The 17,770-nt window shown below is 39.7% G+C and overlaps 1 protein-coding gene across 2 annotated transcripts in view; it reads left to right on the top strand.

Moving 5' to 3' along the window:
- The window catches only part of LOC106656756 (major facilitator superfamily domain-containing protein 6), a 38,048-nt gene extending 25,703 nt beyond the window's left edge, over window positions 1-12,345 (top strand). For both annotated transcript variants that reach the window (XM_014377892.2, XM_014377889.2), the window contains 5 exons: window positions 1,280-1,549; window positions 1,636-1,894; window positions 2,992-3,288; window positions 7,499-7,602; window positions 12,152-12,345. In XM_014377892.2, coding sequence (XP_014233378.1) covers window positions 1,280-1,549; window positions 1,636-1,894; window positions 2,992-3,288; window positions 7,499-7,602; window positions 12,152-12,271 — 1,050 coding nt within the window. In that variant the 3' untranslated portion in view covers window positions 12,272-12,345. The remainder of the gene's footprint in view (window positions 1-1,279; window positions 1,550-1,635; window positions 1,895-2,991; window positions 3,289-7,498; window positions 7,603-12,151) is intronic.
- The last annotated feature ends 5,425 nt before the right edge of the window (window positions 12,346-17,770 follow it).

Below are 17,770 nucleotides of genomic sequence, written 5' to 3'. Positions count from 1 at the left end.
TGTCTGCACTGCTGCAAAACGAATAATCGCTTATGCTGCCACCTTCATCGCCAAGTGACTCCATCTCTTGGTCTATAAGAGCAGTTTGATCTGTGTCGGTAACGAAATTACTTTGTACTTTATTGGCTAGATGGCTCTGCTGTGTAGGGGATTTATTTGTACTAATTTCTGGTTTTTGTGAGTTGACGCCATTAACGACTTTTGGCGACAAAGGATTTGCTCCGTTGCTTGGCTTGATGTCCACCATTTTCTGTTCCGATGCATCTTTTTTATTTTTAAGCTTATTTTTGTTAATTACCTGATTATGACCCATTTTTACACTGTTTTTTGCACTGTTTATATTGGCCTCGCTTTCTTTTTGTGAAGATATGATGTTAGACACACTATTACTATTTGGTATTGTTGGAGCTCCTGCAGCCACGTTGCCAATTATTTCATTGATTTCCTTTTTGGTGATGGTTCTATATCTCGGGGTTATATTGCTCAAGTTAGGCTTGAAGGATGTTGATTTAACTATGTTAGGTTTCTTGATTGTAGGTATCTGTGTGCCCGGTGTTCCATCCGGCGACACTTTTCTTTTATTAGACATAGTTACGTTACGCTTGGTCAGAACTATTTTGAAGTATTTTGCGTTGAACATCTATTTGGCACATAATTATGCTGCGTATTAAATGCACTTAAAATTATGTAATTATAGGCACTTTAACACTGTGCAGTTATACGTGAACTAAGGGCTTCGATAATGCTTCGTATTTATCAGCGCAAGGCGGAAAGATTATGCCGAGGTTAGGTCTCCTCGTACATGCGTGTGTACTCAGCGAGCGCCAGCACGCGACTGTTGTAAGTATTGGTATCTCATGATAGATGATCGTTTGACTCAAGGAGTAGCGATGTATTTAATAAGTAAATAAAGTATTTAACTCAAATGCATCTTTTTTTAAATTTTTCTATGTTCATTTGATGTGACACTATTTTGAGTACACCTATCGAGATCAGATAGTATTTTTCTTTTATTATAACTTAAAAGATGAGCTTTCAAGGAGTACAAGCAAACATTTCAGCAATTCGAAAAATAGCGGACAGTCTTATATACAGCCTTTCAGAAAAAATAGCTAGATTTACCCATGAAAAAATATGTTTAATTGAACATAGAAAGAAATTTAGGTGAAAAGTGAAAAATTAGGAGAAGAAATGTTATTAAAATATTCCAATCTATAAAGAATGTACTGCTGAATAAACACGAGTCAAATGATTACTAATGATAAACTTATTTTTTCAGACCAAGATCTTTGCACAAACAACTCGCGAGATACCAGAATGGTTAACAATTTTGAAGCAGTTTAAAAATTTGAAATGCGCATCTTTTCTGTTTGTTGCCTGGTTCATGGGATTTGGAATCGGTCTTATATTCACATTTTTATTTTGGCATCTACAAGATTATGGTGGAACTCCAACTCTCTTTGGCGTTGCTTCAGTAATAAATCATGTATCTGAAATTTTTGCTTATTTCTTCAGTTTTAAGCTTATACGTCAACTAGGTCATGTTAAAGTATGTGTTAATAATTATACATTTTTTATTTATAATATATTCATAAAGTATAGCATCATAATAGTTTTTATCATTTTTATTTATAGGTTCTTTGTTTAGGATTGTGTGGTAATATTTTCCGGTTTTTGTACATTTCTTGGTTAAAAAATCCTTGGTGGGTTTTACCATTTGAGTTTGTTCAAGGCATAACTCATGCAGCTGTATGGGCAGCTTGTTGTAGTTACATCGCCCATAATACTCCTCCTCCTCTAAGATCAAGTGCACAAGGTGTATTACAAGGACTTCATCACGGGCTTGGAAGAGGTTGTGGAGCAGTGATAGGAGGAATTTTCGTTGCTGTCTATGGTATGTAGTTTATTTTAAGTTTATCTCACTTATAGAAACATCGTTGACATATTGTTAGAGTAAGACTTCTTTAGACGTGTTTAGTATGCGAGTTTAGTTTATAGTTAACCCGCAAATATGTAGTGAGTACAAAAATTGAATATTCATGAACACCCATGAGGGGATAGACCATTTTTGGGGACTTTATATCCACCTCCAGCCGATATGAGCGATCGATGTGTCAATTTTACCAAGTCCGTGAACAAACTTTGTAATTAGACTGATTTCAGTCTAATCGTTCGTTCATGAAGTTCGTAAAATTGCCGCTCTAATCGCTACTATCAGCTCGAAGTGGATAGTCGAATCTACAAATAAAATGCAGTTTCGTCGACAAAAAAGGTGAAACTTTGTTTTTGCTAGAGACGAGAAAAACGCATGAAATTTGAAGATAGATATTTTTTTGCTTCTTTTGTGATTTAGATGATAAATAATCAATTTAACTCGTAAATACAGCTACTGACTTCATATCTAACTCGCGGGAAGTATTAAAATCCAACTAAAAAAATAACCAATAATTTCGATCATTTTTTTCAGCTTTTCGCCGGTAATATCGGAATTTTTGAAACAATCAATTATTATGAAAAAATTTTCATCAAAAATCCAGAGCTAAATATCTCAAAAAAAGTAAAATGGACAAAATGAACTTAATAGTTTACTTTTGATTTTTTCTTGTGAAAATAAAATTGATCAAAAAAGTCTCACTGTACCATGACAAAACTGAGAAAATTTCCTATCAAAATTATAAATTTATTTATTTTTTCAGGCGAATTAAAAGTTTTTTCGAGTGAGTTTCTAAAGCTTCTATCAAAAAGCGCAATCTCAAGATGAATTTTTTTCGTTGCAATCTTGATCTAGCCTATTCATTTATTTTTCTTCCTTTACTTTTGAAAATTTACAAATCCTTTTAGTACCAATCTTCTTAAGTTTATGCATAAGATTTGTAAAACAAATTCGTAAAATAATAACAATCTGTTATGCTATTGTACAACATAAATCTCTTAAAATATTTAAAAATATTTCAATTAAAAAGAAAGAGTAATGTAACATTTTTATTTCAGGAACTACAGCGACGTTTCGGGCTTATGGATTATTATGCATGGTGGTATTGGCAGTTTTTATCTTCATTAATTTTTATCGTCAAGACGCTGGGTTCATAGCTAATTTACCCCAAACGGAAGACCCCCATCAAGTAGCTGAAGTCACTCACTTAGCTCCCCATGGTGTCCCAAGTAATGCTATTCCTAGAGCACTCAGTTCAAGTAGATTACATGAATTATCAAATCAGGATGGAAGTTATGGAGCTACATATCAAGCTTCATTAGGTCATGCATTGGATGTTCCCGGAAAATCAGAAGGTAAAATAAATTAGTTAAAATGACTGCAGTAAAAACCGCTTATCGTTATCACAATGGGATCAAACGCTTTATTTCAAATAATTAGTTGATTTATTCAGACAAAGCAGAGAGAAGTTAACATACAAATTTTTATTTAAAAAGCACAATCTTGTGAAAATCAACCCCTACATCTTCACTTTTCCTAGACATTTTTTTGATCGTTTCAATTTTTAATTTCAATGTAAACCATTTTTATTTTATAAAAACTTGAATTATTCTTCTGTACAAAGAGATTTTAACTTTATTTATGTTTACTTAGTGATGTTTCGATAACGTTTGGTAGATTCATCATATTTTCCTATTTAATCAGATTTAGAACAATCTATCGTTTCAAAGTAGATGAAAACTTAATCGATGTATTGCTTCACTAAAAGTTTGACATCTTTTATGAGAAGCCATGTAGCATATTGCGACGGACAGCCTACCCCGGGTGTGTAATTCAGCTCAACTGCCGTCCACTTATATTTATGGGGGCCCGCTTTACCTGACTCGAGTCCCAGAGGGGATATTGAGCCCGTCACCAGTACGGGTGAGCCATAGGCCCGTTCACTCACCTTCTGTCGCTTGGGCTTCTGATACCTGAAATTCTCGAATGGGTCGGATGGAATGAATTAACACGTGTTTATTTAGTATTACTCGAATTATCTTTATGTAAAGCCCACGAGGCCAAACTATAGCAAATACTCACGGTGACGCGAGTTACAATCTTTAGCTTACGATACGGTCCCATAGAGACTTAAGCACGCGTTGGGCAATTTCCGATAGCCCACGGGGGCCGAGACTTGCTCTTACGTTACTATCGACCCAGTGTCGCTGCTGCCACACTCGCGTGGCCTCACTCACGCTACCACTCTTGCACTCGCACACACACACATCATATCGGCCTCCTTGGCTCAGTGGGTATAGTTCTTGCCTGCTGATACAAGGTGTGCCGTAGGGCGTGGGTTCGATCCCCACTTGGCGAATTTGCGAGGTTCGTTTTTTCGCCTGGTGTGGTCGAGCCCGTGCCCGAGGTGGAGCGGGTACCACTCAAAAAGAAGACCCGGGCTAAGTCATCAGCCTCCGAAGCGGTAAAAAAACCCCGATCACTGTGCGAGCTGGAAGCGATAGGATAACCATAAGTAGGAGCCCGAGGCAAGGACTCAAAGGGCTGGCAATAGATGGAGCACAACACTCCCATGATGAAGTCGGAAGCGAGAACCACACTCACAAGAGGGCGCCGGATGCGAGAGCCAAGGCTCTGCTGGAGTGCATGATGGCGCCTGAAGCGACATATGTCCTTACCGGCATACCACCATTGGCCCTTCTCGCGGACGAGCGAGCGCGGCTCTACGGCCGCCGCCGAGAGGACGCAAAGGACGAGGAAGTTCAGCAACGCTAAGCAAGTGGCAGGAAGCATGGGACCGGTCAACGAAGGCCCGATGGACGCACCGACTGATCCTAAATATCAGAGTGTGGATCGAGAGGAGGCACGGAGAGTTAAAATACCACCTCACGCAACTCTTGACCTAGCATGGCTTCTTTAAACACCATAGCCGAAGCTACGATCATAATCAAAGCGCGCAATGCACAGTTTTCCCCTCATCCATCGAGAACGCGGAGCATCACTGCCCGAGGTTCAGCGAAGAAAGAGAGAGTCTACAGGCTTTGCTCTATGAGGTCATGACGCCGGATAACACCACCAGGCTCATGCTCGCGGTTGCTTCCTTCGCCCACTCAGTCGTAATAAGACTGAGTGACGAAGAAATGCACAGAAGAGGATGACCGGACGATGCGGCTGGAAAAAGACGCCACCCCATCCAAGCCCTCATGAAGCACGTAATGCCAATCCCTCCACCCCCGTGAAGTAATTCCTAACGGCGGTTTCCGCGGGGATGGAACAAAGGGAAATTGATGTGGATGTATCTACATAACCTATGTACAGCCTACACCAATATGTTACATTGCTACTTAATGTAAACTACTCTTTTCTCTTTTTACTAAATAAAATATATTTATACATCCAAAAAAAAAAAAAAAAAAATACACACACACACACAAATGACGCCTCGATGGCTCAGTTGATAAGGGGCCCAGGCCTCTTGCCTGCTGAATCTGAGAGTGTCGTCTAGGGCTCGGGTTCGATCCCCATCACACGGAACTGTCTCTTGTGACTTTTTCGCCTAGTGGGGTCGATCTCGGGCCTGAAGTGGTTCGGATTCCACTGTAAATAAAAGACCTGGGCCACGGAGGGCGTGCCCGCCAGACGGACCCAAAGTCAGAACTCATAAGACGGAGTCGGACGGTGAACAAACCACACTCGCAAGATGGCGATAGGCAGCGAGTACCACACTCACAAAGCGTAGCCGGAAGCGAGAACGACACTCACAAGATGGCCCTAACATCTTGATCTCAGGACAAAACCCTGAGATTAGCACCAGAAGCGAAAACAATACTCACATGATGGCAACAGAAGGTGAAATAGTCTCATCAGACTCACAAGAAGATAGTGCTGAAAGCGAGAGAGTCGTTCGGATCGGCGCCGCGTTTCTCGAGGCAGAAACTAGCCTCACTTTCTTGTGGTCGTCTTTGGTGTACACACACTGTGCTTCTCGCACGACGACCGCACTCCAGCGGACTTTTTCCTCGTCGGCGAATTCTCTGCACCGAACTGGCACAACCGCGAACTACTCTGCGTTGTTAAACAAAAAGAACAATTACTTTTCACTGGTTTGTTTTCCGCACGTGCACACTCTTGCTCGGCTCGTGGTAATCTGCCTCGCGTGGCATTGTCTACGGCGCAGTAGATTGCGCAGTAGTCACGTGACTCCGCTACTGCTTTTGTGCGGCCTGCGTGCTTCTTCTCGGCCTAGGCTTGTAGAATCTCGAGGTGCGGTTTGTTGTCTTGGCGTCGGTGTTGCGTTCTCGGTCTGCTCCGCCCATCTTCTTCTTGGCCTGAAACCTAGGCTACGAGGAAAAATACGCGAAATTATTCATTCGTGCATACGTTAGTTATCATTTTTCAACATTTTGCATAAATTAATTTCCCTTTGCTATGTGAACAAGTAGCTACAGTTCATCTTATGTCTAGCTTTTGGTTGCGACCATGGCCAATTAGTCCAGTGAAAACTTACATGAAATTGCATTTTGTTGGGGAGAGATGAAACCTAGTCTACTTTATGTTCTTGGGTGCGCTGAATTCATTGCCGATGTTATTTTGTACCTAAAACATCAGCGTCAGGGTGAAAATCGAGGGTGAAAGAGTTTTTCGCTGATATCTCGCGAACGAAGCAAGATACAGAAAAACTGTTTGCACCAATCGATTCCTCGTGAAATTTTACATCTAAATACACTTTTAACTTTTCAAATGTCAGTGCAAAAATGTTTACAATTGAAAAATTAGTTTACAGCGGCCGCCGAAGGGGAAGCGACATATATAGATGATATACTCGCGCGGCGCCGCCGGCCCCCACTACCGCTGACCGCTGTAAACTAATTTTTTGATATTGTAAACATTTTTGCACTGACATTTGAAAAGTTAAAAGTGTATTTCGATGTAAAATTTTACGAGGACTCGATTGGTGCAAACAGTTTTTCTGTATCTTGCTTCGTTCGCGAGATATCAGCGAAAAACTCTTTCACCCTCGATTTTCACCCTGACGCTGATGTTTTAGGTACAAAATAACATCGGCAATAAATTCAGCGCACCCAAAAACATAAAGTAGACTAGGTTTCATCTCTCCCCAACAAAATGCAATTTCATGTAAGGTTTCACTGGACTAAAATTAGCTATCGAACAAAATGAAACTACATACATTTTAGTCGTGTCATGCAAATACTTGGAATCTTACAGCAAACAGCTTAGATGTGTTTAAAGCTTGTGTTGTGTGTCAATACACTCATTATTATTGTACTTAAGTGTTTCTAAGTATCTAACTGGACGAAATACTTTCAAATAGGGCATTGAAGAGGGTTATCATGTGTGTTCTTGAAAAAACAATTTTTTTTTACTTTTACAGCCTAGTACTGTAATTGAAAAATGAAAAATAATTAAACTCCCTGTTAGCCCTTAAGAAGTCTCAGTCACTCAATATAAATGATAGGTAAACAATGGTAAACAATAATAGGATACATAAATAACTAATTTATGATGCCTTAAATTTAAGCGTCTTATTCGATATTTTATTTTCAGGTTTGCCAAATCCAAACAATCCATTTTTGAGTAAAGATGGATTGAGTTACAAAAATATGGACATTTCAAATGAGTTGGATGGATTCATACAAAAAAGTTTCCAGGTAATTTGATTTTTAAGTATATAAAAGTTAATCATACTTTGTAGGACCATAAATAGTAAAAGAAAAATTTTAATGTTTTTTCAATTTTTTTAATTAAAATTGCTTCCTCATCGAGGGAGCTCAATGATGGGTTCAAAATCGACTTTTGTCAATTTTTGTGTCTCGTAAATTTTGATTACACATATGTAAACTAGACAGAATTTGTGACTGGTGATTTATAATCAAGTCTTTTATTTTGCATAATGATTTTTATATATATTTTACAAATCGTAAATAAAATACAACATCGTTAGAGGACCAGGGGTCAACGTATCAACTGAGAGTTGACACAGGAAACATTACTTTGTTGTGAACCCCAGTCGCATTTCTACTGCCTTTTTTTCATTTGATTTTTATCATCGTCTTGTTGTTCACCTGCCTGTTGTTTCAGTCTTATTACCACTCTCTTCGTAAAAGTGAAGACTAATTTCCAATGTGTCTGATCTTCCAACATGAGCTGGACGATATTATCCGGCTCGATCCGTTTGCTCAGTTTTATCTGCAGCTCTTCTCTTTCACACTCGAAACGCGAGCAGTAAAAAAACACATCCTTCACGTTTAGGATTACGTCGGGGCAAACCGAGCACCGTGTGCTGGCGTTGTTGTCGTAGCACTGGCTACGATGTCTGAAGTAGCTGTGCCCGATCAATAACTGCGTGAGATAGTATGTAGTCTCATCGTGTCGCCGCTCCTCCCATCCCTTGATATCCAGGATAAGTCAGTGCGTCCATCTCCCCTTTGTTGACTGGTCCCATTGGATCTGCAATCTTCGGAGCGGCTCCTGGCGCTCGTCGTCTTGACCCACATCTTCGTGGCAGCGATGGTAAAGCCTGGCTCGCTCGTCCGCGAGTAGTGCCAGCGGTGGTATGCTGGCTAAGACGTAGGTGACGTCGTGATAGATGCGTGCATCCACTGATGATGCGCAGGCAGGCTCGGCGGTGGTCAAGCCAAGCTGCAGGAGCGCCTCCCGAATCTGTACAACAGCAGCGTTCAGGTGATTTTCGATCTGCTATAGGCATTAAGCCACCGCAACCAGTGCGATGTCGACCGCAAAGCCTACGATGTTTGCACTGAGCTGTAAGTTGAGGAGCAGGATTGTGTCATACGTCATGTATATCCGAAAGCCAAACTGTCTATCCGAGAGGCCGAACGGGCTCTTCGTGAAGACCTGCAGGCGATCACAGATGATCTTCTCCAGTATCTTGCCCACCGCGTCCAGAATGCAGATTGGCCGAAATGATCTCAGCTCGTCGAGCGGTTTCGCGACTGCAGCAACAAGACGAGCCTCTGTCGCTTCCAGCACCTCGGGAAAACGCCGCTCCTCATGCACGCCGTGAACACCCGAAGAAAGATGTCCACGTGAGTAGCGATAGCGATCTTCAGTGCTGTGTGCTCCTTGATTTTTCTGCACGGGAGACTGTAGGTGTTATTTCTCCGTCCAGGACTACTGGTGGTGGGATGGGCTCATCGGTTACCGCCGGAAAGAGGGCGGTTATCGCACGTCACACCAATGACGGGAAGCAAGGTGGTTTCGCTCTCAGGCCCGTTAGTCACAACATCACGGTTCGTAAAGCCTACCCTAGGTGTCCCTGTCGACCTCCTCACACAGAACCAACTTTCTCATCATACACTGAGAATAATTCTACTACTTCTTCAGAATATCAATATTCACGGTCGCAACCTCGGGCGAGCCGATCCGACCCTTAAGTCACCCAGTAAAAACACTTAAGCACAATTTTTTTTTCAGTTTACGCTTTATTTTGTGACCTCCATCATGAATCTACTGATTGAAAGTGACCTATGAGTTCGATCACCTCACCCGAGGTGCAACCGTAACCATTCATGTTTTGAAGAAGTGTGCGCGATCCTGTTGTTGTAACTCAATCGGCAATTTGTAAAAACGTAAAATGCCAGAAAACGCAAAATAAGAAAACATTTAAAACGTAAAGTATACGAAAAAAACTCACGGAAACAGCTGTATCTCAGTGGATGGTCAAAATGTTGAGGTTTTAAAAAATTTAATGGAAAGGTGACAAAAAATTCTACTTGAAAATTTTTTCAATTTTAAGACCCCTTTGAGCCCTTAATCTATTGACATAATATTTAATTATCTCTGACCTGAAATGCGCTCAGGTAGTACTGTGCAGCACAATTGCTGAACTCATCTTTTATGCCCCCTTTTCCGAGCCATGAGTCACACTTTCTGGTACCGCAAAGTGAGGTTTAGAGCACAAGCGTATGCGAGTGTGATGCGAACACAGCGGTGCCAGAATCGGCGACTTATGCCACAGAAAAGCGTGTCATAAATGTGAACTTATGCCACAGAAAAGCGTGTCATAAATGTGAACTTATGCCACAGAAAAGCGTGTCATAAATGTGAACTTATGCCACGCAATGCTATAAAATGTTGTACGATACTCGTGCCATGGGGACACTTTTCGACCCAGCTATTAGGACCCTCGCTACGCTCGGGTCCTAAATTACACCGGGCAGAAAGTGTTACTTATGGCACTTGTATCGTAAAGTACTAGTACGATACTCATGCCAAAAAGTGTTACTTCTGGGACTTGTATCGTAAAGTACTATAAGAAGGTGTGTGAAAATATTTAAATCAATCCGTTTTTTTAAACAAAAGTTAATGGCAAAGCCATTGAGTTGCATGTAAGCAAGTAATTTTATGTACTCAATCCAAATGTCAAGCGGCCTTCGTTTCTCTTTTGTTAAATTCGTTTAAATACACGGATCTATTAAAAAATTTACACACACCTTTCTAAGACCTTTTTGAATAATGTCACGGTATAAAAATTTGTATTTTTGAAAATTCATAACAGACTTTCCTCTATTGAATGGAACAAATTTGAACATTAATTAAAACGTCTAATTTTTAATAATTTTTTTCTGTTGTCTAATAAATGTTAATAATTTTTATAAATATACTATTATTTTGTAAGCACTTTCAAGAACACTGTAGAAAATTTTTATGTAGATCGGACTTTTAGTTCACAAGAGACGGCAAATTATAAATTAGCGTAGCGCGATTTGATGATCGTGTTTGGCTCTCGATCGATTCTATCGACTTATCTTGTTGAGGCATACAGCCCTAACAGATTTCAACGCGTGAAAGTAATTTTTAGGTTCTGTGTGTCATCATACGGTTTAGTGGTCAGAAGTCAGCACTTTACAGCGTGTTGCCCTAAAAGGTCTTTCATTGTGGGACCTGCCACAAACATTCCCAATCGTCGTTAACCGCGTCAAGTGAAAATAAGTGTTGTCGTAATTGTACCACTAAAAATGCATTTTTTTTAAGAATTGCTCAAAAAACTACTGAAATTTTAGCTTAGGACGTTTATTTCTTTATTTTTCGATTAAAATAAGATTCTGTATCTTCAAAGTGTTCTTAATGACAAAGTATCAAAAAGATGTTCAAAAATCGTCGTTACATCAGTAATACGAGAGCTTACTGAGTAATTACAACAATCAAAACTGATTATTTATGTATCTTACAAACGGTATGATTAATTTATTTGGCTCAAAGTTCGATTTTGAATTAAGAAAAACGAAAACAGATAAAAAGGCGGGCTTTAACGTTCAGGTTGCAGAAGAAAAAATCATTTGTCAACGTCTGCGATTTAGATTTATATACCCATTTTTAAATATCATCTTTTGAACACCATTTTATCCCTCAAAAAATTGTATTTACCCACAACTTCTTTTTTAGCTTTTTGTGAAAAATAGTTTGAGGTATCTACTTTGGGAATTTAAAAATAGAATCTTTTTAAAAGTAAAAAAATTTGAAAAACCGATTTTTGGGTCGCTGGAGCTTGAACGTTACGTTCAAGGTCAAATTCAAGGTCATCATTGGATTCCTCGTCAAAAAATACGTTGGACTGGGTTTTTGATTTTTTTCCTACGCTTATTCCGCGAAATTTCCAGGTGTATCCACACTTTTACCGCACACTGTATGTGTAACAGGGTGAAGTGAAAAATACCAATTTTTGAAAATTTGGTATAGCAATCGTAATTGGGAATAGCCAGAGCAAATTTTGGACTCCTGACCCTTGAAATAAAACCCCGATTTAACCTAATATTAAGCTTAAGTATCTGCAATAAAAAATGGGGGTTTCCGTTTGAAAAATCGATTTTTGGGTAGCTGGAGCTTGAACGTTATATTCAAGGTCAAATTCAAGGTCACCATTGGATTCCTCGTCAAAAAATACTTCGGACTGGATTTTTGATTTTTTCCTACGCTCATTTTGCGAAATTTCCAGGTGTATCCATACTTTTGCCGCACCCTGTATAAGCAATGAGCAGAAAAAAATTTCAAAGGATTGGTCAAGGATAGTTTGAGTCAGAATATATATAGCTGCCATCTACAAAGCCTTTCGATTTTCTTGTAATGAGCCCCACTTGATTGAATTATTTTATGAGTTTCGAATTATATGATCATTCATAAAATTTTCGATTATTTTGTCAAACATTCATTAAAAAAACTATATATTATGTTTTGCAGACATTCAATGAAGTTGTTAACATGGAAATGGACATAAAAAGAGTTCCATCCATGGTTATACAATTGGAAGGTCAACAGCAGTGTACAAACCCATTTCATGAGCATAATTACGAATGGTGATGGGAGGGTTAAATAATGATATCATAAAAAGTCACAAAAAAGAAAAAACATATCATGTTAAGATTAATATTATTATGTTGTAAAAATCGATTGTTTTAAAAAATTATCGCTTTTTAATTATATGTTAATAAAATAATGAATATATCAACGTACTTTATGTGCTTATATAGACATAGAATTGAAAAAAATTTAATTTTGTTGGTTAATTAAAAGTTGAATATAAAAAATGTAAAAATTAATCAATATGAAGTTTGTAGTTGTATTATTTATTTCAAAAAATATTTTGAAATAAAAATAAAAATTTGATTTTAATATAATTGTACTTTAAATGTCAATGCATTTTCTATTTAGGTTCCTTATAATAAGTGTAATCTTTGCAAATTACCGAGTTAATAAAAACTTCCTAAATTAACATTATATTCAAATTTTTACTTAGACTTTGCATTGACTTCTGAAAAATACTTTCTTCCGATGAATGTAATAAAAAACTATAAAAATCCTCTTGATCAGGTATTGTGTTGCTTCTTCTAAAATCTAGACTAAAATTACTGATTTTGACTTTTAAATGAAGCAAAAAATGTAGTTTAGAGTGTTTAAAAGTGTTGATTCTAGTAATAACCACACTTTTAAATTTTGTAACGATGTAATGTTATCGATGATTAAGGGCTCAAAGGGGGCTTAAGTAATTAATTTCTATTTATTGTATTAAGCTGAAAAAGTGAAAAAAAAATTTTTGAGAAAACAGGCATATAAGAGCCTTTTTCAAGACCCCATTTGAAAGTACTTTGTCCAGTTGAATATTTACAAACACTTGCGACGGACAGCCTACCCCGGGTGGGTAATTCAGCTCGACTGCCGTGCACTTTATTAATGGGGGCCCGCTTTACCTGACTCGAGTCCCAGAGGGGATATTGGGCCCGTCACCAGCACGGGCGAGCCGTGAGCCCGTTCACTCACCTTCCTTCGCTTAGGCTTCTGATACCTGAAATTCTCGAATAGGTCAAGCGAAATGAATTGACACGCGTTCCTTTACGATTAATTGATTTATCTTTATTTAAGGCCCACGAGGGCAAACGATAACAAATAATACGCGAATTACAATCTTTGGCTTACGATACGGCCCCGTAGCCGCTTACGCACGCGTTGGGCACTTTCCGATCGCCCACGAGGGCCGAGACTTGCTCGCACGTTACTATCGGCCCAGTGTCGTCGCTACGACACTCGCGTGGCCTCACTTACACTAACACACTTGCTCACACACACGCACGGGCGGCCCGGCAGCCGCGCCGACCAACGGCTTAGAAATACCTTACAATTACCCCAAGTTCTTCGGCGCCTCGCTGCTGCCCTGATGACCTCTCGTCGATGCTCTGGGTGTAGTCTTCTTGGCCCAACTACTACTGCTCCCCGCGTCCGGGCTTCGTCGTACCTCAACGTGTGTTGTCTTCGCTCAGCCTTCCCGTCCTCTTTCGGGCTCTGCGCACCTCACTCTTGCGATTCTGGCTGCCCGATCGGCCGAGTCTGCTCCAAGGCGCCCTGCCCACCTGGGCTCCTATCTGACTCGTGTATCCAATTCCACACGGGTACTAACGGGCACCTGCTCACCCGCGTCACAACGACAACTTCCGCAATCACTTCAGCAATTTCAGCTTCACGCACTGGCTCGCGTTTTCCTGCGTCTTTCTATCACTCGGCTTTTCGTGTGGCCTTCTCACTCGCCAGCGTATTCTAATCTGCCTCTCTCGTAGCGAAAGGAATTCGCCCGGTGTCTGCTCGGCTCTTTTCTGTCCTTCTCGCACGTGTTGATACTGGGCCACGCTCCTGGCTTCACATCATCAGTCCGATGGGCCACTGCTTATCACCTACCTGAAAACGCGCGAGAGAAGGGAGACACACACGCACTCACTCACACATACGCGCGTGCGGCAGTCTCGGCGCGACGCATTTTCTGCGAGTGCTCGACTCGCTTACTGACGGCTTGTGCTCCGTCACACACTTAAATTAACTTGTATCAGCCTATGACCCTTCAGCGATGAGCATTGAGGATATCTAAGCTGTTTGCCGAAAGATTCTAAGTGATTGCATGACACGACTAAGTTGTATGTCATTTCATTTTCTTTGATGGATCATTATTCATCAACGCAACCTCAAGCTAAGCATAAGTTCAATTTTGACTACTTCCACATACAATTTAATAAAATATTTTATTAAAATTTATCAAAAATAATCATTAATGAATAAAATATTTTATTAAATTGTATGTGGAAGTAGTCAAAATTGAACTTATGCTTAGCTTGAGGTTGCGTTGATGAATAATGATCCATCAAAGAAAATGAAATGACATACAACTTAGTCGTGTCATGCAATCACTTAGAATCTTTCGGCAAACAGCTTAGATATCCTCAATGCTCATCGCTGAAGGCTCATAGGCTGATACACGTTAATTTAAGTGTTTGTAAGTATTTAACTGGACAAAGTACTTTCAAATGGGGTCTTGAAAAAGGCTCTTATGCCTGTTCTTATGTCTTCTGAAAAAAAATTTTTTTTCACTTTTTCAGCTTAATACTATAAATATAAATATATAATTACTTAAGGGGGAGTATGGTGCTGATTTATCGATTTTTTTTTAATTTTTCCAATTTTTTTTTACTAGTAAAAAAAAAAATTTATTTCTGACTTCGAGAGTATTTTGTAAAAATTTCATTAAAAAATTTTCATTTTTGGACCTTTGAGAGCAAATCTACGGAAAAGTCGTGAAAATTATGGTGAGGAACGTAACTTTTCACAGAATCATCTGAAACGAAAAATGCAAAATTACCTCATTAGTTTATGAGTTTTATCAGGTACTGACGTAGAGTTTTTTCAATTAAAGTGATTTTTCGAATTTTGACGTAATTTTGAAGTTGAAAAAAACGTTAAAATTGCGTCCAGACATGAAAAATCGATTTTTTTTTTCGGAAAAGTTGTTATAAACAAAAAAATTTCCGGAAAAATCGTAATATCTCGACGTCAGTACCTGCTCAAAGGGTTTATAAAAAACTGTGCAAATTTTTAAAAGGATCGGTTGAATACTTTTTGAGTGACGTTCCTCACCGATTTGACAAATGTCATTTCGAGGAATCGCAGTTCAAAGATACAACATTATACGTCAAGATTTTTCAAATCGGTGAGGAACGTCACTCAAAAAGTTTTCAACCGATCCTTTTGAAAATTTGCACAGTTCTTCATAAAAAAAGCAGGGTTGAGCAGGTACTGACGTAGAGATATTTCGATTTTTCCGAAAATTTTTTTATTTATAACGAATTGAATTTATTTATAATGAATTGACGTGAAATGCCACAGATGGCATATAGTAATCGAATTAAAAGTTCAATATTTTCGTCAATTTTGCTCAGATTGGGCTGAAATTTTCACAGAATACTCTTGACAGTATAAACAATTAAATAAAACAATAAAAAAAATCAAAATTTTTCGAGGTCTGCAGGACCATACCCCCCCCCCCTTAAGCCCACTTTGAGCCCTTAAGGAGGGTAAGGATGAAGCAAGCAGACGTCACGTACATTATGAATTCGACTTTTGAAAAATTACCCTTACGGAAATTCATCGCCGTTCTAATTCTTAAAAACTCTTACAATTCTTTAAAAGTTTAATGAATTTTTAGAAACCTCATTAACTCTTTAAGGGGGGGGGTATAGTTAATTTTTAGTTATTTTTGCTCATTTTTAAGATTTATTTTTTGAAATCTAGTAATGAAAATGTAGCAATATCGATTTGTACACTAAAAAGCATCACTTCAAGAGTGCTCAGCTAAATTTTTGTTGAAAAATATTGAAAAATGAGCCTGGGGCATCGGTTTGAAGAAAACACGTCGAAAAATGCGGTGTACACGATAACTCCTCGCAGAATCATCAGAAACAAGCCTAATGACATTTTTTTATTAGTTTAGAGGATTCTGAAGGTACTGACGTCAAGTTTTTAAAAATATTTTCATTTTTGAAAATTTGGCGTGATTTTGAAGTTGAAAAAATGGGAAAAAATCGAAAAAGTGCACTTTTTTTTTTGGAAAATTGTTGAAAAAAATGAAAATTTTCGCAAAAATGAAAATATCTCGACGTCACTACCTAGTAAAATAGTTAATAAATAACGGTGTAAAATTTCAAAAAGATCGGTCAATAAGTTTTTGAGATATGATGTACACCGTCTTTGAAAATGCTATTGTTCAGGAAACGCGTTTAAAGATTTAGAGGTCCAGTCCTTCTTCCTTTTTGCACGTGCGTTAAAATGGCAATATCTTGGGTAATTTTGCTCCGATTGGCTTAAAATTTTAACTGAATACTCTTGAATGTATATAGAATCGAATACGACAATAAAAAAAGTATCGAAAATTTTTGCGAAAAATACTATACCTGTAATGGCTGGACGGAGGTATGTCCAGGAATAAGATAATAATAACCGAACGACCCGCGCATACAAGCATACAAGCAGCAAGTGCGTGCACACAACTCACCGACGCGCCCGCAGTGTGTGCGTGAAGACACGAGCGGCCCATACGCGCCGCAACGCTTATACAAAAGCAGAACACGCGTGGAGGCGCGAGCGGCCGCCCACACACACATAGAAATGCTGCTTACACGGACACAGCAATGTCGGCACATCATAGCGCGAGGCACACGCCAACGACGGAATACGCACGCGAGCGCCAAGGCCGAAAGAGCGGCGAAATCACACGCACGATTGCGAGTTAAACTAGCACCTGCGGATGTACACGAGCGGATATAGAGCCGCGAATTCACGAGAATAATTCGACGACAGCAAGGGTTCACACGTGCAGCAATAAAGATCGCGCAGCGCAGCACATGTGGTCGAAGCCGGCGTGAAGATGGTGACAGGCCGAATCGGCGAACAAGACCGGAGGCAGGGGCCGTTAAAAGATGTAGTTTATGATCGACGGCCCGAGCGAGCTTCGCATCTCGTCGATTCGTCAATGAGAGACCCGAACCGGCCTAATTCCAAGAGGCAACTTATAAACTTTACATTTTTTGCGACAGAATGTAGATCACCAAGAAGGACCGGACGAGGAAAAAACGGTAGCAGGAACTAAACACCCCCTCAACAAACATGTGCAAGTCGTTCACAGGACCAGACCGGACACGGAGTCCGATATAAATACCGGGCCACAGCACGGCCTCACCACGCACTCCGTGATCGAACGCGAACCAGGGCGGAGCTACGTTCAATCGCGCTACACCTTGGTCTAATCGGGACTTAGTCGATTTTTACACGATTCCGTATCAAGCACTTAGACGAATTCGCGAGTAATTCGAATCCGGTTAATACAAAGTAACGAGCACCGACTTAGTTACTCGAGCAGTGCGCGAGCTTGTTCAGCTACATCCACCGACGCTGTGCCGACCTCGTCGACGCCGATCTCCTCGACGCCGATCTCGCCGACGCCGATCACCCTCACCGACGCCGCACCAGCCGAGGCCAGACTGTCAC

This window comes from Trichogramma pretiosum, unplaced genomic scaffold (genome assembly GCF_000599845.2).
Source record: "Trichogramma pretiosum strain Unisexual culture from Peru unplaced genomic scaffold, Tpre_2.0 scaffold123, whole genome shotgun sequence".
NCBI lineage: Eukaryota > Metazoa > Arthropoda > Insecta > Hymenoptera > Trichogrammatidae > Trichogramma > Trichogramma pretiosum.
Note: the sequence above shows the minus strand (reverse complement) of the source record. Positions and strands in the feature narration are given on the sequence as shown.